Below are 17,755 nucleotides of genomic sequence, written 5' to 3' on the forward strand. Positions count from 1 at the left end.
TCCCATAGGAGGACTCGACCTGACGATGACACCCTGTTGTCATGGAGACTAATGCTATGTTGGGTTTGGATTGGGAGTGGAGGGGGGATAGCCACTGTCACTAGTGTATCTAATGATGTTTATCCTCACAAAGTGTGACGTGCCCTCACTCTTGTTAACGCCTGTATTAACAGGGTTCATGTAGCCATATTGGCATCGACTGAGTTCTGCTGTGATACAATACTCAAGCTGTTATGTTTTGTACTATATTTAAATATCACCAATCACACATAATCATTTTTCATCTGAACACTTTGCTACTGCTCACAGTCAAAGGACTTTCCAAATGACCAAGGGATATATTACTTCCTTTTCAAGGAACCCAGGGGACCAATACACCTGGCTTAGCAGCTTAACAGCATTTCCCGAAACACACAAGCCAAAGGGTGGCCCAGCACAAAACCTGAGACGCTTGATGCTTGAGAGGACTACCTACTTACTCATCTGACTAACTACTCTCCTTCACTCAATCCCTCATTCCTTGTAGCTCACACATTTACACGTGCACAAACTCAACTGGGCTGGTTTGCTCCTGAGGTCCCCTATTTATTTTCATAGGTGTTTGAGGGTTTACACTAGTCAAAAGACAAGGCCGGAGCCCAGAGTGGTATCTTTGTATCTGAGTGCTTCCTGTTTTCATTGCAAGGCCGACCCTTGTCTTTACAGGGGTGAGTAAAGGCTAGCAGGGGGATAGCAGGGGTTGAGAGGGAAGGAAAGCCAGGGGCGCCAAGGGGCTAATTGTAGATTTTAGAGTTTACTTTTGCCAAACAAAAGGGCATCACCTTTTGCGACAATAATAAGAAAAAAAAAACTCCTCTTTCTTTCCACTACGATACATTTCTAATCAACTTTATCTTTGTCCTCTGAATTCTGTAATCCACGCTACTAAAGTGCAGTAGAACATTTTACCCCTAACAGTGAAGTTTACCTTTCTGATAACATAATCTCCCCGTAGTATTGAAAAGCTTATACCAACAGTCTGGGATTTCCCTTCCCCTAATATGGCTGGAAGACATCCAGAAACTCATGGTAGGGAGACGGGTATTAGAGAGAGAAAGAGTAGGAGGGAGATAGGCGTGAGTGGAGAGATGGTCTGACCCTCTCCTGCCAGCTAACACCAGCTGATCTGTGTAGCTATTTGCCAATTGCATATGTGGCATTTCAGGTTGCCGGCTCACATTCTCTCTTGTGCATGTGCGTATGGTGTCAACATAAATAGGGCAATGCTGTCATTGCTTCACAACAGATTACCAGTGGAACCTTTGTATATTTTGCGAGATTGTCAGGGTACCAAAAACTGTGTCTTCTGCACACTGGAAACATTGTGTGGCTGATGGGACTGAATGAAATGAGATTACTTTAAGATGGTCCTGAAGAAAACCACCTTGTGATTTCTCCCAAGAGAGTGTGAGGCCAGGGCAAAGCCAGGGAGGGTGTGAGGGGAGAAAGAGAGGGCAATTTTGTTATACTGAATCCAAAAGCCAACAGTTGTTACTATTGGCCTGTGTTGTTTTTCTGTGTGTGAAGGGGGGTCCTATCCTTTTGAGCCTTTCAGAAGATGTGACAATGGCTGGATGTTGAGAACATATGTAGAGAGACCCCTGTGGCTCATGGAAGAGGAGCTCCATGCTGGCCCCGCAGTTTGAGAAAATACAAGGCCGCTCCTTTCACTCCTCACCCCTCAGTTAATGAATGCGTGAATGGCAGAATGCCGCTATAGGCCATTCAGGGGCCAAAGTCCCCAAGAATTCACCCTTGCACAAATGCATCCAGCAATGGCAAATACATTTGCTTAACAAATTAAAAGAAAGGAGAATGGCTATTGGGTGTGTGTGTGTGTGTGTGTGTGTGTGTGTGTGTGTGTGTGTGTGTGTGTGTGTCAGAGAGAGAGAGAGACAGAGAGAGTGAGAGAGTTTATGGGTGGGAGAATTGGATGGTGAGAAGAGAAGGGGGGATAATTAAATTAGTCCTCTTCCTCAGTAGAGCAATGAAGGCAGGTTAAAAGGGAGGGATTATTATTTGTACAAGACTAGCTAGGGTTTTATACAAAAGAAACAAATAAAGATTAGAGAGAACATCTACAAGCAGGGGATGTGATAAAGAAGAGGGTCGGAGAAAAAGAGGGCCTTGAAAGCTCCTCTGTGTCTGAATTAACCAGCTTTTTGAAAAATGTCCCTATGTCGAACGCTGGGCTTTGCCCCACCACTTCTCCTCCACTCTTTCAATTCATTTAGAAAACAACTCTAAAAGAAAATTGTTGGCAACTATTCCAAAAGTTCTGTATATATAATTCAATCTTTCTCTCTGCGTGTGGTGCCAAAGGGCTGAAGCTGAGGTTTTCACTGAGAAACCAAATGCCAAACTATGGGGACATTTTGAGTCTGAACTTGCATACGGTATGTTTATGTATTTTTATACATGCATATATGAACATACAGTAAATTCCACTTAAATTAAACATTATGGCTTCTTTGTTTGTCTGCTTCATACACAAACATTCTAATCCAAGAAAAGACTCCAAAAAGGAAAAAGACCTAAAGCAGAAAAATGATTTACCTAAGTTTTGCCATGCTCCCGCCCTCAGTGTGAGAGTAAAGCTTGGTTTGTACCATTTGTTGAGAGGTCTCCAGTCAGAAAGTGATGGAGCTGTGAACAGCTGTGAAGTCATTTTGATAATGATGAGAATAATAAGCATGCAGAGTGGCGTGGTGGAGCCGCTAAGGCCTGCGAGGCTCAGGGCTTTGCTGTTGCAGCTTCACTGCTCCTGAATAGATAAAAGTGATTAAAGCACTCCTGATTATCCCTGACCAATATGTAATGGATTTACAGCCCTTTCAATTAGGTCGTATTTGCTGGCCACTCATTACTTGGGCTTTTGGTTAGATAATCAGGGTACAGGGGCTTTGGGCAGGGAGTGGGCACTGTTAGGTGGAGGGGGAAGGGAGGGAAAAAGGGTGTGCGGGGGCACCTGACCCTCTTCTCAAATGTTCAGAGGCTTCATGAGGCTGAAGCTCGGAACTAAGTCTCTCTACTTTCTCTTTTTATTCTTTTACTTCTCCCTTCCCCCTACATTGTCCCTTCATCTCTGGGACAGGGAGCCACATGCTCAGGGAGCAGCTTATGTGTCCTAGCGTGGACATCTATTTCTGAAATCTGACCTGTGTAACAAAAATCAATACAGCCTGATGTTCTGATAATGTCTTGACATTAGTGAAGGTGGGGGGACATGTATTCACTTCGGTCTACTTGACACACACACACAGAAAGGCAGAAATCAGCTAATTAATAAAAAAGTACTCTGAAAAATGTAGTTTGAATTACGGTGTCATTTGAATATTTCATTATTTTCTTTTATCCATATAGCATCAAAGTAAAATGAATTAGCCAGTGTCAGAGTTGTTTAACAATTTCCTCTCACATACGGAGAAATGCTTTTGAGTAATCAGGTACAACCATATAAAGATGTGTTTTACACCAAACCTTTTGCACACCTTTCTAGTTCTCCAGTAACTGCCACTACTTCTCTCAATTTGCTCCAGAAAAGCATTCTTCTTCAGGCCAAACAAACAGTGCATCTCATATCGGAGTGAATGTCATTATTACTGTGGCATGTCCCTCTTGCTCACAGTGTGCTGAGTAGAGTAAACAGTCCAAATTGATTAGATTGACCTGGTCACTGTGTCCCCCTGACAGGTGGCTGACAGGTGAGCATCACAATGCTGCCATCACTCACGACCTCAACAACAACTGTGTGACAGCTGAGTGTGTGTGTGTGCGTTCGCATGGCTATCATTGTGAGGACCAGCCTGAATTTTAAACCTTTGGAGTGAGGACATTTTTACAAAGTGACAACATTTTAGCTGGTCCTCACAAAGAGAAGGGTGTTTAAGGAGCCTATTACGGGGTTAGGACTAGGTTTCAGGGTTAGGGATTCAGGTGTGTCCTCACACTGACTGCCGTACAAAAATGTATGTGTGTGTGTGTTTGTGTGTGTGTGTGCAAAAAGCATATGCATGGTGTTTCTGTGTTTGTATCTGACTTGTTTTCATATGTCTGTATCTCTGAAAAGTAATGGCTGTGCTTACTGTGAGATGCTGGAACAGCCACGCCCTCATGATGTTAGTGGCCACCTTGGGGAAAATGCCACGCTTTTTCTGCCTCTTCTTATCCTTGTCTGGATCATCGTCATCCCCTGTTCCAGGCGATGCAACGCTGTTGTCTAAGCCATCTCCTAGACGGAAACCAAACCCAGGGTTAAATAACATCCCAGAGCAGACCACTGACTCAGAATACGATAAAACAAGAGTCGAAACACAAGTACAGACAGTGAGAGCTGAGTTTAGGGCTTATGAAACATGGATAAATGGTCAAATACCACAGATAACCATGAAGAAATTTAAAAGGACTGCACTAAGACAGAAAGAACTGCAACAGCAAAGCTAGAGCTGTGGAGTGAAGATATGGAGGTAGAGGATATAAATGGCCTTAGATGAAGGCCTGTGCAGATAGTGAGGGGTTCATAGAGATTTAGCAGGGTAGTTTTATACCCCACAGCAATAGAGAAGAGAATGATGGTTAATGACTCCAAAGTTAGAGCTGGACACTGAAACACTGGCTTCCAATTCTATAGTAGGAGAAAAGAACAGGAAAGGAAAAAGTGGAGCAAAATGACAACAAAAGGGCATGAAGCCTTTAAGTACAGTAGAGGCTTGGACTCACGTCATTAATTCAATTAAATGTGCATGCTTGATATAATGCAGGGGAGTGCCAAAGGGGACAGGAAGAGTTATGCAGAAATGTACAGTAATATGCCGACAGTCATGAATTCTTGTTGCGTGTACAGAAACATACTCACATACAAACAAAACTCAAAGTACTTGATAATTCACAGCATCCAGTTGAGACTCGTGAGTATTAAAGTAGGGATGTAATTTAGGGATGTTGCACGTTCGTGCAATCATAATGGACTCATCTGCTCCCCCACCCCACCACAAACCCTGACTCTCTTAGTCCTCCCACTCCCTTCCCTCAGAGCAACCCCCCCCCCCCCTCCCATCCCAATGTCCATCAGCGTTTGATTTCAAGAGGAAAACATGCACACACTGAGGCATAATTTCTCCTTTAAATCGAAGTTTCCATCGTTGTCCCTTGCCTTTTTCTTGTTCCTCTTCCCCGGCATTAATTGTGCATTAGCAAAAATGATTTACTTTTAACAGTCATAGTTATTTTTTCTTGCCCCGGGGCACAAATGCCTTGAAAGCCTTCCTTGAGGGCATCTAAATTATGTATCTGAAAAACTCCTCCACTAAGGCAGAGAAGGACCCTGACGTTCTCAAAATTCAGACTTGCATGTCCTCTTGTTTTTGGGGAGGCATCAATCACAAGCACCTTTACAAGCCTTAATCTTGCATAAATATTTGAACTAATAACATTAAAAAGGGGGAAAGAAAAAGGATCCGACTGGAGGCGTAATCAAATGCAAAATAAATGAAGAATACAAGGACAGCAGGGGCCTCCACTTCTAACTATTTTCTGCACTTTCTTTTTCCTCACCCTTTTTCCCCCTCTCTCTTTTTTTCTCCTCTCTCTGTCTTTCTCTTCTGTCTGTGCACAGTGTTTTCCTTCCACATCATTAGTGCAGAGCCACACGAAAGACGAAAACAGAGAAGTGCCGACTTTGCGCTCCCTGTGTGAAGTTGAAGAAGCAACAACCCTCCTGAAGGACATATGGGAATGGGGATGCAGACTAGGGGTGTTGTAATTGTAGAATGGGCATTCATTAGTGGCAAAAGCCGTAAATCCCAGGCTAAGTACGAATCCTTGTTCAGGAAAGCCTAAAACAATAAACTTTGGCCTAGCATAGCCTACCCTGACTGTGAGGGGCTTCCTGAGAAATGCGACCCAGACGGAAGTCGAGTCTAACTCCCCCAGTTTGTTTTCCAAACTTCAATAACAACACAACCAGTGAGCTGTGAATCTTAACCACCCTGCCCTTGTTTCTCTGCTTTTGAGCTTCACTGAATAATGTTGATACGCAGTTTGGTTGTTTATTTGTGTACCGCTAGGTTTTGTGTTGATTTTCCAGCTACTCTCCAAATCCCTCTCCTGCTGTGAGCAGTCAGGCTCATCCAATGGAACCACACAGTGGCCAAAAGGCTGGCAGATTAATTTTATTGACGTTTCCATTTTCACTGCAATGCGATAGCCTCCCCCCTGGCCAGGGCTAGAGCGACCCGTGCGTATTTACAGACTGACCTGTCACTTCATTACCCAGCATGCTTGCTGCCTCATGCCCCAGCCCACAAGGGTGAAACCGGACTCCGAGGCTTTCAGCTCCTCTCTCTCACATGCATGTGGACAGCATCATTTACCGATCAGATTGTGGCTTTAAGCATTCATTTTAATACAGTATGGTTAATAGTTGTTTTTGGCTTACTATATACAGAAGATGAGGAAATATGTGTTTTCTAATTTTAGAATCAAAGAAAATCAAGCACGGACAAGAGGTGAAAAGACAGACAGAAACAAAGAAAGAAGAAGAGGAACGCGAAGAAGCAGGCGGGAGGAAAAAAAAAAAAAGAATAAAGAAGACTCAACTTGCACAACCTCATTACATCTAAAGGAGAGCTGGTGCTTTGCATCCACCCCCACTCCTTTCTTATGAGTGAGAGAAGGAACGCTGCAGGGCAAATTGTCCCAAACGCTAATGGCTTCTGACTGTTCCCTGGCAACTCTGCCATTCTAACCTGTGTGGATGTGCACTCTGAAAAAAATATGAGGAAAGAAAAAAAAAAGTGCAGGGCAGAGCGAGGGAAGCGTCCCATCATCTGGCCATGTGACACAGATGGGGGTTGGCTATTAGGAGGCAGCCGAAAGGCCTAGGGGAGACGAGGTGCTGGAGTGTAGCCCCAGGCACTTTTGGAAAAGCAGCGCCCTTGGAGACAGAAAAAAGACAGCCCCCTACTCCCCCCACCCTCTTTCTGTCTTCCCTCACTCTTTCTTCCTCTCTCCTTCTCCCTCTTCCACTCTATCAATATCTTGACTCAAAGTGCTTGCAACGAAAGTTTTGCATATGTTTTTATGCACACGGAAACTGACAAATCAGCCAAGATGGAAGACAATGACCAGATGCAACGAGGGGGAGAGAGTTAACAAACACGCAAGCAAACAAACGAGCAAGTCCAACAGCACAATATGCTCACACATTCCTTCTCTCATCACCAGTGGGTGGTTATTAAAAATGCATTCAGATATATCTCCCTGTGAGTAAATTGGTCTCAGGGCTGAGCTCATTAACGTGTTGGGAAAGGACTGTAAACACACTGCAACTCTACTTATCTAATGTTGGCACATTCAGGGTCGCTCCAGGATTTCTTACACAAAAAAAAGCTTTAGCACAAAGTGTCCCACAGTCTCTGCCGAGCATAAGCCATATTTCAGGGGAGTCCAAATGACTGAGATCATGCTTCATGTCTGGAAGGCACCATGCCCCTCAGGGAACCACTAAGGTCTAGTCAGCCCTGGAAGAATTATGGATATCATCACATTCTGATATATCCATGCATAAACAAACGACTTGTCAATAGCTAGAATAAAATTCAAACCCAGTCATGGTTAGTTATAAAATAAGACTCCAGATGTTTTGGTCCCTGTACTAATAATACACATACTGAGATTTCAGATGTATGTGTTTTATTCTAAAGGCTGTGCAGTGATTTTACACTGGGAGGCCCCGGCATTTGTTTCAGGGTAATGAAGCAAGAGTGTAGAGGCAGTGGCTTATGGAAGCTATGGTTAAAGTGACTAATTACAACAGACCCCCCACGCCCCTTGTCAGCCCAAACTAGTCAGGCATGTTCACCCAAGCTTACCCAAATGAAGAGAGGCAAGAAACTCATGAGAGTTAGAAGAGGAGTAGAATTAGAACAGAAGCTAAGAGGTTTATTGTAGCAGGAGATTCTTTGGCCTTCTTTACCTCAGCACACCATAGTGACTGGACCCTCCAACCTTCCCTCCAACACCCTCCTATTACACCACCGCTAGCCCTGCAGGCTTGGCCGCAGAGAATGAAGAGAAAAGAAGAGGGGGATTTAGAGCCTTCCTTTTCCCCCTTTTTCTCTTCAACTTTTCAGCCAGCATAAGCGGCGTTTAGCACATTCAGTACCCCAAATGGTAGCGAATGAGAGAAGCAGTGGGGGCTCCTCTTTTGTCCGTCTGGTTACCCCTTTTATTTACTCTGGATTTAGGAAGGGGTCTTTGCCGGCTCCGGGACCACATGCTCTTGAAGCACACACAATCTCCCCCATATACACACATACTCAAACACGTAGAGGCTCTATTCACACTATTGGAATGGCCGGCCCTCTGTTGCTCTATACTAACTGGGGATTACAGGTCTTCTGGCTATAACCGCATGCTAGCAATATGCTCCACAGTCACATAACATAGAACACAGATGAGTGCTAACAAGTGGAACATAATCCCTTTAATGATAAAACACAAGCTCAAGCATCCAATTTCTAACAGTAAGTAACCGATCAGTGATTACGTGTGTTTGGGAAACTGGATGTGTGGCTATACACCATATGGTTTACTGTGCTTGTTTAGAACCATACAGTAGATGAGGGTTTTTTTTTTACCATGGCTGCACCACTGCAGCCAGTATTTTCACGCTGATTATTTCCTGATCTGTGCTTAAACAAGCAGCAGCCCCTTGCACTGGACCATAAAACAACAGCTTAGTAAACAGAAAGCATGCTGACAAATTGGTAGCACTCAGGCCAGAGTCATTAACAGCCCTAAAATCTGTCAGAGCAATTACAACAAACTCTCTCCTTCGGCAAGTCTCTCTGCCAAACTCAGATGTCACTACCTGCCTCCTGTTTACTACCTCCTGTTACCACCAGGACACTGGCTAAAGGTGAAGAAGAAAAGACTACTACTTTTCCCTCACTCCTCCAACAGCCATGACACCCCAGAGACATGAGGACAAACCTCCATCTCAAACACAGCTGTATCTGCATCCTGGGTGCTACGACTGAGTGGTTCCTTTTGCATGAGAAGTAATGTGTAGTTGTCTCCCCCCAAAAACACATCATTAAGTGTTCCCTTAAATGAAGTGGAATAAGAGCTTCTAATTAGATGGGTTTTTTCTATGTGTGGGGAAGCGAGGCAGTCAGGCAGTAAGAAAAACAGGGAGTGAAGGAAGGAAGGAGGTGGGGGGTGGTTGCTCAACAACTCCTGTACCTCTTCTTCTTCCTCCCTTCTCCGCCCCTTCTCCAAGCCCCCTAACCCTGCCATCAGGCAGATATCTCTCTGTCATCCATGGAATGCTGGAGATAACTATCGCCTCTCCACCGATACAAGGCCTCTCTCCTCTAACAGGCTCAGCGTTGACCCCACTGTGCACATCTCTACCATAGAGGGTGAGGTTGAAGTGGAAGGAGCACAGTCAAAGAGAGGGGAGGGGTAAGGGTGTAGGGTTGGAAGTAAAACTTGTTTTTAAGAGCCAGTTAGGCTATTTTACCTTTTAACTCAAAATAGGGGCTGGAGCACAGCCACCCTCCCCTTTCAGCTTCTCCCCTGGAGCCAAAGGTCCAGAAGGGAGAGGGAGGAATGGGGCAGGCTGGCTGGTTACTGCCTTTTCTCCAGAGTCACTGCCTAGAACACTTTTGATGTTTTCAAGATTATCATCTGCCAAGAATCTATAATTTAGCACTGGGTGCACAAAGTATGGACATTATCAAAAGCTTTGGACTGAACTAATTACTAAAGCAATTAACCCGCTACCTGCAACAACAATGATCTTGTTACATCATAAATTGAGACTTTGAAAGTCACAAAATGATTGCACAAACCTCCTGGGATCTTGAGTTTTCGAACACCTTCCCCCAGTTTCATACATATCTATGTGAACCAAAGTGCTTTTACACATATGTGGAGTATGTTTAAAAGAATGTGCGCGGAGACAAGACACTGTCATCTAAAGGGGGCTTCATTTGAATAGGAAAAAAAGAGCAGGAGAAAAGAGATGGAATTAAGATGTATAAAAGAAAGGAGGGAGGCTGTTGCAGATGTCAGGACCCAATTTGCATTAATGGCAAAGGGCTAAATTGCAGGGGATGGGGGAGCTACCCTCCACCCCCCTCGCCCCGCTCTTTTTTTGGGGGGAACTAAAAGAGAGTTGTGATGCCCATGACTGCCCCTCACTCAGCAGACAGGGATCAGTGGCTAATGAAGGGCTTTTGGTCTCCACCAGACATTTCACACTCTCTGCCTCCCTGACAACTCCACCCCGCTCCCCCTGCACTCCAACACCGCAGTAGAAACTGCTGCTGCTCTTCCCTGAGATTCCAAGTCCAATAGAGTTAATTGGTCTCACAGGTAATTTCAGGTTCATCTCGTTTCTTAATAAACAAATGTATGTACCTGCCAATGTAACAGTTAAAACCTTGTCTCTCTATATTAAGTCTTTGTTCTTCTTTCTTTCCTTAGTAGATTTAGTACAATGAAGCTATTTGTAGTGATTATGTGTGTGCTTATTGACACTATTCCCTCCAAATTCTCAGGCTTGATGCTGCACACTTGCACACTTCCTGCTCTAAATATTATTAAGTACTTGGAATAATATTGTAGAGAATGCAGAAACTAAAGAGACAGGATAGTGTAAAAGAAAACAAAGAGATGAAAGGTATGCATAGGCATCATATGGATTTATGTGCTAGTGAAGAAATAAAATAATCCCTGCCAGGAAGTATAGAATATCAAAGTAGCAGCTGTATGCAGGTTGCCAGTGTGTTATCAGTGATTCAGAACAGTTTATGCTGTTTGAGGCAATGTATGATAACAACATCAGCAGTGATTCCTCACATTCAATTACAACGTAAAACCAAACAAACATCTTTCAATAGAAAGAGAGAAAGATGACTTGGATTCATTACAGGCATTTTTGCCACACCTGATGGACAGTAGCATCAAAGTAGAGTTGAATAGCAATGTGGGTTTCTACGGAGAGCTGGAAGGTTGGTACAGTAAATGCATTAAAAGGTTTATAAATCAACAAGTCAACCATCAGATTGTAGCCTCTGCTCAGCAGCTCTCTCATCAGCCAAATGCCATGAAGTTTTTTTTTTTGCTCCTCACTCGCTTTTTTTTTTTTTTTCCACACAAATGTCCTGGAGGCAGGGAACAAAGCGAGCAGAACTGATTACTGCGCCGTTGCCCCGCTCCGCCAGTCTAAACTCTGTTTGGCTTCCTAATGAGCTCACTAAAAACCCAATTCATCACCCATAACCCCTTCTCAACCTGCCTTGAAATCCCCCATTATGGGGAGTCAAGGATAGTCCGTTTACAGGCTTTGGGTTGGGGTCAGGGGCTGTGAGAGGTGCATGGCAGTGGTCGTGCGGCCAAGGTTACTTTGACACGAGGGATATGTCCTATGTGGCTTGTCAATTCGGGAGTATCTGAAGGTGCTCAGTATACAATATAAATCTTCTTTTGGCCAGCATTTCTCTTTGATTGTCCTACTCCATTGAGTTTATAAACAAAAAAATTGTTTTTACTGTTTGGTGGGCTGATTTTTATGCCCCACACCAAGCTCCCCGATCCCATCTATGCCCCCCTATTTCACAACACCAGCGGTGTCCCAGCCTGAGCACAGGAATGTCCGGCTTGATGGCTGCAGCAGCGGGAATGTCCCGTTCCAGTCAGCCTTCGCACCAGAGATTTCAAGTTTTAATACCCCTTCGTCCCATCCCCGCAAAGACAGGAATTTGGTGGGAAGGGAATGTAGCAGGATGGGGGAGGAGGGTGGGTGTGAGTGAAATACAGTTGGTGTATTAAGAATGGTGTACAGGGCAAGGGTAGAGGGAAATATAAAAAGCAGAGAATATTGTAGATACATGACAAACAGCTCAGGTGGAAAACTGGAGGGAGAAAAGAAAAAGAAAATATCATGACAAGGATGTAGAAGGTAGGATTTTAAGGGTCAGAAATGGAGAGGCGGTGGAGGATGACAGCAAACTCCCACAGTTCCTCATTACATGGAATTGAAATGATCCTCCTGACACCTGAGCTGTAACCAAGAGATTACAGAATTGATGAATCCTTGGTTTAAAATGCAGCTGTTTTATTCTGCTTTAGTAATTAATTCTTTTTCCGATAGTGTATTGATTAAGCGTAGCCCCTGATAAAGTTCAAACTGAGAGAGATCCCTCCAGGGCTTTGGCTTGGCCTGCTCTAGAGAGTCAATGAAAACTTCCTCCCTGCACCTGCATCTCTCTCTGTCAGCGCAGTTTACCCTCATAAATTAGTCAGATCTGTGAGGAGTGTGGATCTTGCTTAGATGATACTTGCTATGTCTACCCACTTGCTGCTATTTTCTATCACTAAATGCAGACGCCTCAAATGACAAGTCTACGTTACACTAAACATTCATTTGAGAATTTGTTTTGTGTCCATTCTAAAATAATACATGTGGATGCAGCTCTCTCACCTTGCAGCTGATTCCTTCACTTCCTCCTCCCTCCTCCCTCACTCCCATGGCATACAGATTGAGAGCATCTCTTTTCACAAAACCATTCTTTCATTCTTTTTTACTGCTACATTTTTCCATAAACCTGTGAGTGAGAGTCTGATCAACAGAGGGTAGAGCAGGTCTCTCCGGGGAGCCAACTAGCAGAGAAATCAGATACAGCTTTACAAGAGAGTCAGACGCTCATGTCTTGTCAAGACCCCTCACCTACCAGCTTCTTTACAAGTCAATAACCAGGCCCTGGTGTCCTCCACTGGGCCTTGGCACACATTCGGCTCTTTCTATAGGAATCAGAGGCAAGGGGAGCTCACAGCTGATTCCATAGTTAGGGCTACATTATTCTGTCTGATATCATAAGGCATATCTCTGTTGCTATAAAGATCCAAACCCATAAACAAATATGTTTCCACAGGACACTACAATTATTCCCAGTATACAACCTGGACTCCTCTGACATTCATGTAATGCAAAGTGACAAATAACTGGTGACCCCGTCAAGACAGAAGAGCCAGTTAAAAGCCTTTTTCAATATTAAGAACTAATGAAAGATTGAATGGATTATGAAGGTAGAAGGGAAAAATATAATTAGAAGGTGGAAGTAGTACTTAATACATTTACTCGAGACTATTTCCTTTCGTTAATGGGAGTGCAGTATGCAGAGAGAGGGTTTTGACGAGGCTAGTATTGACTGTCCGCCCTGCTCCTTAAGGTAAATCCAGCAGGTCATTTCATTAAAGCCCAATTCCATGGCGCTAATTTTGATTTTAGGAGCTTGACAGCTGTTGGCAGTGGAAATTGCTATGGCAGGAACATTGGGAGAGGAGCCTATTACTGCTGTGAAAAATACAAATTGCACAGCCTGGGTTCAAATTACTGCCACTCTGCCTCGCTGACCCACCAACATTCGTATTTCATCACACTCGTGGACCTTATCTTTTGATCAGCTGCATGAAAAGGGATGAAAAGAACATCAAGAGCAATCTATTTTAGAATAAGGATACAATTTCACAAAATACAGAGAAACATATACATATACAGTAATTCGATTCAAACGTTTCCTAAAGGTCCAGCTGAATGATGACATACAGTTGTTTCTATTTACTGGCCAGTCATTAACATTGTTGCTGTTAGTTGGGCTAGGAGTGCGATGGACCTCACTCCCAGTGTGAACGCTTAATCGGCTCATCTTGCAAATTAATATGCAGCATTAAACTTCTAGAAGGAAGAAAAAAGCTCATCCTCTGATGCTATTAATTAGGAGTGCTCTATAGCTCTCAGCTTTTTGAAGCTCTCCATCTCTCCATCTCCTTTTGTTTCTCTCTCTCTTTCTTTCTCTCTCTCTTTTTTTTTTTTTTTTTTTTTTTTTGTAGGCCTTCATTATTGACTTTTCAATTTTCCTCTCACATCCACCCCCTGCACTAGCAGTAGCTCCAGTATCTCTGCAGCAGTGCCCAGCCCAACAATACCCCCAAGCCCACTCTTCGAGACGCTGGCTGGGGAGCCCTGAGAGCTGGGCCAGCCCTACAGCTCCCACTAGCCCACCACTCACTCCCCACGAGACCAAAATCAAAGAGAGAGGCCCTTAAAATATAACCATGGGTATAATGAGGGTGCTCTAAAGAACAATAAGCATATACACCAAAGGAAAGAAGAGTGTGGGAGTACAAAAGAAAGAAAGAGAAAACTATAGGAATGCTGGTCTAAAAGTGGTCTTGAGAAGTGCACAACAGAGAATGGATACTGAATGATACTGTGCTGTGGGAGAGGGGCCAAAGGGCCACAGCCAGTGGTGATGGTAGCCGGGGCCACGCATCTATCGAACCATGTATCTGAACCCAAAACAACCAGGGGGTCTGCCGCATGCCTCTAGAGCCAAAGGGAGCACGACTAATTTCTGCACAACAATAGGCTTGGATGGGCGCCCACACAATGGCAGGTGCTTTGAATAGCAACAGGGCCCTTGCAGCTGGGATCTTCTCCTCTCTCACTCCGAGGGCTTGGGCTGTGGCTTGTGTAACCTTTGATTTTCAACTGGGCTTCCTTTTGACTCGTAAAGGATGAAAATGATCTCATGGGCCAAAAATGGCCAAAAGAGTAAAAGACAGCCAGTCCTGTGAGGCACAATTCAATTCTTTGTTTTTTACATGTTATTTACCTCTAATGTCTACTTCTCCCTTGGTCTCTCTCCTATTCCTTTGCTTTCCCCAGTCTTTTCACTCCTTAAATCCTCACTCTCTTTCCATTTACCAGCTCTCCTCCGCTCTCTTTAGCTCGCCTCATTTTTTTTCCACCTCATTCTCATTTTTTTCATTGACTGTTGTTATTTTCTGTGGTGGTTGTGTTTGTTGTGCTGCTGCTAGGCTGTCCTGTAGGCCATGAGGCAGTATTAAAGGCAGTTTTCCCCACACCTTAAGAGCATTCTTTCCAGGGTCACAAGGTCAGGCTTCACAGATGTCTCCTGCAGACACTCAGTTGTCTAAGGACTGGATCCCTGGGAGTAAGCATTTGTACTAAACAATGAAGCTTTTCCCCCTCACTTTGGAAATTGTTAAATGTTTTTTTATTCCTTTTTTGTCTTGCTTTTTTCTATCTCTCTGATTTCATTGTTTTATTTTTGAATGAAGATATAAAGTAAGTGCAATTTTTCCAAGGTGGAGGTTTTTGTGTTTAGATAATGAAAGAAAGCACTGGTTATCGCAAGATGGTGATAAGTGGTGTTTTCTGGCTGCTTTCATTCTTTTAAACACTCCCTGTCTCCCTAAGTTTCCTCCAATTGTTCTAATGGGGCCTTAGTCATCCTTGCCTGATGGCAGAGGGAAAGATGCTTTAAAAGGTCTTTTTCTTTGCTTACTATGTGTTGCCAGGAGAAAAAAATGAAAACATGTAGAAACTGTCCTGAAATCCACTAAGAGATTGATAGAAAATACCACTGAGTAAGCAGGACAGAGGCCAAACAGAGTAAACCTAAATGAACATAAAGACAATATTTGAACTAGAACTTCTCTGTGTAGCCTCAATCTTAACACAAAATGTGGAGAAGAGAATTCCTGAGCCAAACAGCTTTCATTAAAGGGAAATCAGCTTCTGCTTTTTTAGGGGGCGGAGCGTGACACTGGTAAAAGGGGAAACGATTGCAGCATTTAACATGCAAGTTCTGCCTCAGAACATGGAAAAATGTGTAATTGGAACAACATTTTCAAAATCCAGGCACTGAGCTATCCTTGAATATCTTACTCCTTTTCATCTTGCTTTCCCTTGTTCCTTTTTCTCTTCCTGCGTTTGATATGGTGTTCTTGCTTCCCACTCCAAACATCTCCTCTGTATTCTGCAAATTGATAACCCTCTAAATGAATTATGGTAAATGCATAATGAAGGTTTTCTCAGCTTCAGCCCTGCAGCCAGCCAGGATGGAGCATCTCGTTTGGCATGTTTGATTCGTTTTGTTGCGCATTTAGCCCCAGTGTTCCTTCAGAGTGTTCACTGCTTGGGGCATGTAAATAAGAAATTATCCTTGCTGACTAACATGGCTAATACCTCCTCTGGGGTAATCAAAAATTATTAGACGCTTGCTTCCAATAAACATTAGGGCTTATGGCACAAACCACTGTCAAATCACTCACCTCCGCCTGCTCCCTAAAAAGCCATAAAATGGGTGAACAAAAGTGATCAGGTGTGGAAAAAGCACTCTGGCTACATGGAAACTGAGAGACCACGGGACTGCTATGCCTAAAAAAGCAGCCCTTGGCTTTAAGAGTCATTAAAGCATGTACTAGAGTGGGAATCAGACTAGAAAATAAGCTTATCTTGCATAATGCCCTCAAAAGCTTTGCATAAACGTGAAAGATGTGCGCGTGAAAATCAACAGCAGAGAGCAAGAACTTGGATTGTAACACACTTCCTTTATCATCCTCCCACTCTCTTGGACGGTGGCAGCATGGTTAAAGCACTACCTGTAGGGTATTGTTGCTCTGCTCTGTTCCAAATATGCTTCAGTGTGTAAACCCCAGTTAACACAAGAGAAAAACCACACAGCAAGTGAACAAGCTACGGCTGGCCTTGCTAAGCCACTCTACTCAACCATGTGCTGTCTTTTGGGAGGGACCGTTGCTGTGATGTGGGGTTCGGACATTAGGGGGAGGAGTATTGGGAGGGTGGGGGTGGTAGAAGAGATTAAAGAGCCAGGGGAGGCAGAAGAAAGGAAAGAAAGTAAAAGAGCACAAGGCCCATTGGTCAAACACAAAGGGGGAGAGAGGGAAAGGACATTTGAAGTCAGGGTTAAACTCCAAATAAGCACACCTTAAACGGGCCTGTGTAAGCTGGCAGTCAGGGTTTTTGGAGTTTCCCTGCAGGTGTGCCTTTGACAGACTTGGCCTCCATAACCTCTCTCTGATCTAAAATGGGGCCCGGGGTTGGACACAGAAGAAACTGGTGGCATCTTGCTGCCTCTGCCTTCCATTCGATGTCTATTACATTCGCACACACGCGCGCACGCTTACACTCTCTGTAAACACACACAAACACCCTGCCAGACAAGGGGAAAACAAATCTGGTGAGGACTAGAGCAATTGGATTATCACCTCTTAAGGGTGACTTCTTGGCTGACCCCCTTCAGGCTAGCCTGTTGAAACAAGACAGAAAATTTCCTGGGAAAACATTCTCCTTTAAAGAACCAAAGCACTGTCATCCTTGTGAAAATACAGCAGCAGCAGCATTAATGGACGTGGAAATGCCCTTTGGGGCACGCGCTCAAATCCCTTTTAACCATATTACATCAGACCCCTGTGCACTCCTCATCATCACCACATGCACTGGAGTAATCAGAAATGGAACATGGGTGTGTAAACCCACTGTATAATGAACTGATACAAAAGCGCTGCACTCTGTCTTTGTTTTTGGTCCCAAGCATTTGGGTATAAAGAGTAAAAGTCACTCCCCTCCTTTTCTGTAGTTCTATCTTGATTGCCTCCATGCAACAGTTTCCTTTCTGCTTTTTAATAACGCACAACTAACTCCTGCTAAACTGTCCTTCATCTCCTTCTCAGAAAAAGAAAAGAAGGAGAAAAGCTTTCCCTCAAGCTTTCCCTTAATGGCGAAAATGACATTCTCCTCAGCTGCTGTCAGAATAATCTGGGTAATATGTTCCCTATGTTCTCCAAACATTAGTTTGCACATTATGCCGATCCA

The 17,755-nt window shown here is 43.9% G+C and overlaps 1 protein-coding gene across 5 annotated transcripts in view; it reads right to left on the reverse strand.

Annotated features, from left to right (window-relative positions):
* The window catches only part of meis2a (Meis homeobox 2a), a 77,037-nt gene that overhangs the window by 40,498 nt on the left and 18,784 nt on the right, over positions 1–17,755 (reverse strand). For 4 of the 5 annotated variants that reach the window (XM_026339917.1, XM_026339919.1, XM_026339920.1 and 1 more), the window contains exon 8: positions 4,125–4,270. In XM_026339917.1, coding sequence (XP_026195702.1) covers positions 4,125–4,270 — 146 coding nt within the window. The remainder of the gene's footprint in view (positions 1–4,124; positions 4,271–17,755) is intronic. The other variant, XM_026339918.1, reaches the window with a different exon arrangement.

This window comes from Anabas testudineus, chromosome 22 (genome assembly GCF_900324465.2).
Source record: "Anabas testudineus chromosome 22, fAnaTes1.2, whole genome shotgun sequence".
NCBI lineage: Eukaryota > Metazoa > Chordata > Actinopteri > Anabantiformes > Anabantidae > Anabas > Anabas testudineus.